The 7,339-nt window shown below is 49.1% G+C and overlaps 1 protein-coding gene across 1 annotated transcript in view; it reads right to left on the reverse strand.

Moving 5' to 3' along the window:
* LOC106817299 (deubiquitinating protein VCIP135-like) overlaps window positions 1-7,339 on the reverse strand; it is a 29,700-nt gene that overhangs the window by 20,888 nt on the left and 1,473 nt on the right. The window contains exons 2-4 of the mRNA XM_014821962.1: window positions 2,043-2,244; window positions 1,099-1,397; window positions 450-710 (exon numbers count right to left, since the gene is read on the reverse strand). Of these exons, the coding sequence (XP_014677448.1) occupies window positions 450-710; window positions 1,099-1,397; window positions 2,043-2,228 (746 nt within the window). The 5' untranslated portion in view covers window positions 2,229-2,244. The remainder of the gene's footprint in view (window positions 1-449; window positions 711-1,098; window positions 1,398-2,042; window positions 2,245-7,339) is intronic.

Here is a 7,339-nt window from a genome sequence, read left to right on the forward strand (position 1 = left end):
AAAATCTAATCAATTCTAAGTTAGCCCATTTCTGACCTATCCTGAAAATTTTATGACAATCCGTCCATAACTTTTTCAGCTAAGCTGTACACAAACAAACCCACAAACCAACAAACACACGCCGGTTAAAACATAATCTCCTGCCAACCCCTTGGGATGGACAAAAGATATTAACAATAACGCATGTGCTTCTTTTGAAGATTCATGCGGTTGCACGTCTGCCAAATTTTCTTTGGACATTTGCTGAAAAAATACGGTAATTCCACGAGGCCATGCTCTGGAACAAACTAGTTAGTATAGCAAAATTTTCAGGGAGTCACACGGACTCCTGCATATGTCAAATCAGGGAGTCCGACAGTAAATCGGGAAGTATTTGACTCCGGACCCTGTACATACACACACATATGCACATCACATACGTACATTTATACATAGAGTCTCATACTCACATGCCCAGCTTCTCGGTGAAGTGTCGTTTCAGACTCATGCGCAGCGCATGCCAGAACAGCTCCCGCCCCACGAGCGCGCGCGACACCGCGTGAACGAGACAATGCCCATCGCCTGACGCATACACGGGAACCAGGTTCTCCTCCCCGCCGTCGGGGGCGCCACCGTCCTTGCCAGCGTCGTCGTCGCCGCGGTTGAATTTCCGTACGACGTCTAGTGTTGCCTGTAGGTAGCGTTGGCTGCCAGATACGTCACGGCCGTAGCTGCGTGAGGGGGGAGGGGGAGGGGGTAGAGGTGAGGTCAACGCATATTAATATAATACGGCATGTTTTATTATATACGTACGTATATCTTACTGATCTACGTGATCTTACTGTGCATTTAACGTTAAGAGAACTGTCTGACTGTCATGTCCGTTACACTGAAACTGCCCATATATATAATAACACACGCGCGTGCATGTGTGCACACTCCCATGCAGACACACTCACACTCACTCACACGCAGACATGCACGCATGCACACACACACACGCACGCACGCACGCTCACACGCACGCTCACACTCAGACATGCACGCACGCATACACGCACAATTACTGTAGCTATCAGTTAATAAATTAACGACCCCCCCACCCGCGCACACACTTACCCACGCACGTCCAAATGTTCCGGATTCAACAGGAACGCGCGATCGCCGAGCTTCGAACAATCGAACGTCTCCGCCGCTCCGCTGCCCCCCGCCGCCGACGGTGGCGCCATCTCTCGCAGCGGCCGCGCCCGCTTCGTCGTCCGGTCCATCCCGTACTCTGTGAGCAGTGGCGAGAGCAGCTTGCAGTAGTCGTTGGAGAGGCCGAGAACGCGGACGGCGTCGTCACGGCGACGGGCGCGCGCTCCCACCAGCAGCGCGTTCCTCAGCACGTTGTGCACAGCCACGCACCGATTGGTCACCTGCGAGGAGACAGACGCCATGTTGGTTTCGGGCGGAGGCGGAGACAAAGATTTTCCACTAAATTTTCCAAATATAATCGGTAGTAACCTTGAAATCAGAGCAATTGGCATTGATAAGACACCTGACTCTGTTGCATAAAAACTTTTGAATGTGATGAGAAGTGAATTCAAAGTGCCTAATAGACAATTAACTGTCTCATATATTATTAGCAGTAATGGATGTCAGAGTAGATTTCGCATAGTTCCCTACGTTTGACCTCATTAGGCCAATCAGCATACGCATTAACTAGCGAGGTAGATATTACAGGGAATGGACTGTGTTACAAACCTGACTGGCAGTAGCAAGTACAATGTCTAATTCTCCAACACGTTTCAGGTAGAAAAAAAACGCGATTTTTAGATACGTTGAACGTTCACAGATGTTACAATAAATTTTGGTTAAGGGAATTCATTTATCGTTACAGGTCATTGCTATTGAACAAGGCTTTTTTATCATTAAAGCCTTCCTGTTGCCAAACAGGTCTTTTTTTATCAGTAAACCCTTCCTTTAACGAGTTAGGGCTACTTTATTTGTCAGGACATTTTACGTTTGTTATTTTACTGGGACGACGCGACCGCCGGCACCGCCGTTGACGACAGACGCACCTCCTCCACGTCCACCAGGGCGCGCTGCTGGTGCCTCTGTCCGCACTCGGTGCATTCCACGCTCGCCTCGTGCGCAGGAAAGAACAGCAACGTCTTGCACTTGTCGTCCGGGCAACGTCCCCTCAGCAGATGATAGGGGTTCGTGTTGTCGCCTGCCCGCTTCTGTTCCTGATCCGAACCAGCCATCGCACCTCCGCTATATCTGAAGAGAAATAATTTTTTTAATAAAATGATTTTTTTTTTAGTAATTACATTAATTATTATATAGTTGTTACTCGCAATTACGGTTGTTACTAACGCAGTTTCTTCTTCGTTCCATTCATTTTGGTTAACTTTGTCTTTCTCCCAGTGAGATATTTATCTATCTGACTTTTTTAGTTACTGTGAGCTATGAGTATAGTAATTGACTAACTGGATTCTATTCATTTCTATAAAGTGCAATGCAAAAAAACATGTAAGGCAGTGTTGTACCTCAAATCCGGGTGCAAAATAATAAGTTAGTACAGTAGGACGAGGGTCTGAACCCGGAGGCGTAGCTCACCGCGTAGACACACAAACAAACAAACTCATTAGCGTTTGCCACTACTGGAGTACTGCCAGTCTTAGAATGTACAACTTTCAACAGGTCATACAATCCATGCAATCTAGGACGTTCGCCGCCTTTTGTGCGTGAAACGATACCCTCCGAAGCGGCTACTTAACACCGAACGGATCACGTTCTCACGTATCAAAACTACCCACGGACATTTTTTACCTTACCCGGACAATTACCCACCCGGGACGATTACCCACCAGGCAATACCCCTGACAATTACCACAGACAATTCCCGACGATTACCCACCGGACGATTACCCACCAGACATCAGCCACACAGGACATTACCCACCAGGACAATACCACACTAGACAACTACCGCCGACAATTACCACCCGACACTCCCCACCCGGACAATTACCCACCCGACAATCACCACACTGGCCGACACCACCCACGGACGGACGATTACCACACAGACAATTACTCACTAGGACACACCCCCCGCAATTATCCACCGGACAATACCACCAGACAAATGTACCACCAGACGATTACCCCCACCCAACGAGAACAATTACCCACCAAGGAAGATTACCCCCGCAAACCCCATCGGTGACGATACCCCCAGAAAGAATTACCCCACGACAATTACCCACTAGACAACTACCACAGACAATTACCCCACCAGACAATTACCACCTGGACAATTACGCCGGACCATTACCCACCAGGACAATTACCCCCCGACAAAAATTTACCCGGGCACATTAACCACTGGACAATTACCCCCCTCGGAACGGCGGGGTCGACCATACCCCGACAATTACCCCCGACAATTACCCCGGAAATATTACCCACCAGACAATTTACACCCCGCAATTTAAAAAAACGCCCACCAGACAATTACACCCGACAATTACCCCACCAGAAAGATACCCACCAGGAGATTACCCACCAGACAATTACCTCCACCAGACAATTCCCCGCCACTAGACATACTACCATAGAAACCCCGACCAAAATTAACCCACCCGGCAATTACCCTCAGTTACCCACCCAAGGACAATTACCACCTGGACAATAACCTCACAGGACCAATTAACCACCGAACAATTACTTCCCGACAAATTACCCCCGGACAATTACACCACTAGGTAGATAATAGATAGATAGACTAACAGAAATTAACGATAGACACAGATAGATAAAGAGAATAAGAGATTATGAGCCATAGATAGATAGAGTAGATAGATAGATGGGACTAGATAGATAGACTGAAGGAATAGATATAGTATAGAATGCAACTAGGTAGATAGACGAATAGATAGATACGACACAGATAGAGATAGATAGATAAGGATAGAGTACAGAATACAATACGATAGATAGATAGATAAATAGATAGAAGACTCACCACCAGATAAATGGATAGATAGATAGATAGAAGATAGCATAGATACGATAAGATTTACCACGATGGATGGATAAATAGATAAATGATCTTTGAGATAGATAACTAGATATTATAGATAGATAAGACCGGACATCCCCCGGACACATTACCACACCAGGACACTTAGCCCCCCACTTCCTCCCGGGCCCATTCCCGCACCCCGCCGTCCCCACCAGCCAGCTCCACCAGCCGATTCACCCACAGCAGATTACCGCACCGAGATTCCCCACGGCCCTTACCACAATTCCATCAGGCTTCCCCACCAGCAATTCCCGCCCGGCCACTACCACCCGGCGATTACCCCCCACCAGCCACGCTACCCGACACGATTACCCGGACCCTTACCCCCAGACAACTTACCTGTCCACGCAGGACAACTTACCCCCCCCACCAAAGACAATCCCGCGACGAATTACCACCAGGACAATAACCCACTGGACCTTAACCCACCGACCACATTACCCCCCGGACATTACACACCGGACAATTACCACCAGAACATTACCCCCAGGAAATTACCCACCAGGAGACATTACGTCACCTCGGACGATTACCCCAGCCAGGACAACTACCCACTGACATTACATAGATAGCACACCTGAGGAAAGATAGATAGATAGATAGATAGATAGAATTAATTGATAGATAGAGAGAGAAGAAGAGAAGAGAGAAGAGAGAGAGCAGAATAACAGAGAGAGAGAGAGAGAGAGAGAGAGAGCAGAGAGAGAGAGACGTGAAATGCCATGCAGTACAACCAGAAGAAAAAAAGAGAAGCGAAAGAGAGAGAGGGGGAGAGCGAAAGAGAAAAAACGAAAGAGAGAGATGAGCAATAAGAGTCGCAGTGAAAGAGAGAGAAAGAAACGAAACGAACAGAGGACGAGAAACGTAGAGAGAGAGAGAAGAAGAAAGGAGACGAGAGAGAGACAGTGTATCGTTTCTTTCAACACAAAAAGCGTATCGAATCAAAAAAACACGACTTCACTATAGTTTCTCACCTAAAAAACACACTCCTCGACAAACATAATATAACCTCCTAAAGTTGCATTCGTACTATAAATACTTTAATCGTTGCTTTCCTGTACTACTCTCCCGGGCGTCTTTCTCCTTTTAAATCAGCGCACCTCATGGGATTGCTCAGGTATAATCCGCCATAACCCAACGTGTCACTCCCCCACACGGCCCATTACCCCCAGACTTACCAACACCGAAGTACATTTGTCTGTCACCAACTTCCCTGTGTTCATCCAGAGTGACCCTCAGTGAGAACAATTGCTGACCTCCAGAGATCGGTGGACGTAATTAAATCGCTCAGGCAAGTCATGCTAACGCTGAGGCTCCGCCTAGCTGTCAACAGTGAACATCTTTCTCGTCGGCACTCCATTAATTCTATCACTCGCCTCCCCCGCCGCGTGCTCCTCTTTCTCGTCCTCTCTCTCCATCATCTTATCTTGTTCTCTCTCTCTCCTCTCTCTCTCTCCTCGTCTCTCAACACGACCTACAGGCCCACACAAACCGTCATATCATGCTTCCATTCGGACGCCCTTCCACACTCGCTGAATCCCTGGCGAATATTTTTGCCCTTTCATATCTATCGCGCATCTATCTTACCCGCCCTCACACCGCTCTGCATCTATCGGCCCCACACACACACACACACACAAGCATCAGACCACATCACTACCAAACACCAACAGCGCGCATCAGGCACACCCCGCCGGCGTGCCGCACGCGCCCACACGACACCACCCCCATCATCACCCCAACGTAATTGTTAGCTCGACCACTTTGTCCGAGGTCCGCTGCATACCAATCAGACCATCACACTCCAATCCACTATTCACATTCACTATAACACCCACATGCCACCCAGCTCCCGATCACCTGGCCCGTGCCGCGTCGCGTTCTTCTCTCCCGTGTTGTTCCTTGTTCTTGCTCCACGTACTTTATTTTCTCATCCCGGGACTCGCGCTCTTGCCACTTCGCATCCACTAGCCACCCACACCCTCGCCTACCTCCGACCGCAGCCCCGCCCACCACACCTTTTTCCCCGTTTCCGGTACCTCTACATATCACACACACGAGCATCAACATCACACCACACACCCACAGCACACCACCACAAATTTCACACAAACACACACACTCGCGATCACAAGACGTCCATCGGGCCTTCCCCCTCCCCGTTTAAGCGTCACTCCGCGTTCGCTCTTACTCGCAAGGTCGCTCGAGTTCCCGCCCACACCGAAGTACTTCTCCTCGTCGCCCCGACTAACGAACAACGCTTCCACACACTTTGCTGACTTGCTCTCGATGCCGCTCCTCGAGTCCAAACTCCATCCCCTTCAACCATCCCTATACCCTTGCGTAACTTCAGCATCGTCAAGAATATACTCTCCGCATGTGTAAGGCGTGAGTTGTATTACTCACACATCAGCCAGTGCCTACACTCTGCACCGGCCTCACACCCGAGAATGCACCGTAGTCGATGCCAATGCGCCACATAATGTACTCACATCCAGGCTCATGATCTCGGAACCCGAGCCCACGCTGTCCATCGTAGCACTCCACTCTCTCGCCGACCAACGACCCCCGGACGCACTAGTTATATTTAATCACCAATCCGGTTATAAATTCAGTGACTATCCTAAGATCGAGGTATCGCATCCCTTGCTTTAGTACGCGGACTACCCCCCCGTGTGCCAACCATCCCGCTCTATAATTCCATTCGTTGTGTCGCTAACAATTCCTACAAGCTCAACTCCTACTACTGGTTATCTCTAAGTTTTAGCGGAGATACTATGTATCTAGAGCGAGGCATCTCTAGTTTTCACACATCTCTCACTATAATACCTTGTTATTCGTCTCCCCCTTAACATATGAGTCTTCTAACCTACACCACTCATTACTAGTGATATATACTATACCTTAGTCCACGCGCATACATCAATAGCAACTTCGCGCGCGTAGCATGTCATACAATTCGCGCCGTGCACTCAATCCGACGCAAAACCACACCAACGACCACCAGCGTGGTGGAGCCGTTCGTTCTCCACCACTGACCACCGAGCAGCAATCATACGCCCCGACAACGGCCGTTTGTACTAACATCCACATATCTATCCCACGCCCTCCCCTAAATGTATTGCCAGCCAGCCACCACTTTACCCCGGCACGGGCAGAATTTCCCTTCCTTGGACTTACATGTAGCAGGTAGCATCCATTGAGTCCACTGCAGTGGATTGTCCGACTGGTGGGTATTGTCCCCCACGGGGTACATGTCCTGGTGGGTCATTGTCCCTGGGTGCT

Source organism: Priapulus caudatus, unplaced genomic scaffold (assembly GCF_000485595.1).
Source record: "Priapulus caudatus unplaced genomic scaffold, Priapulus_caudatus-5.0.1 Scaffold1670, whole genome shotgun sequence".
Lineage (NCBI taxonomy): Eukaryota > Metazoa > Priapulida > Priapulimorpha > Priapulimorphida > Priapulidae > Priapulus > Priapulus caudatus.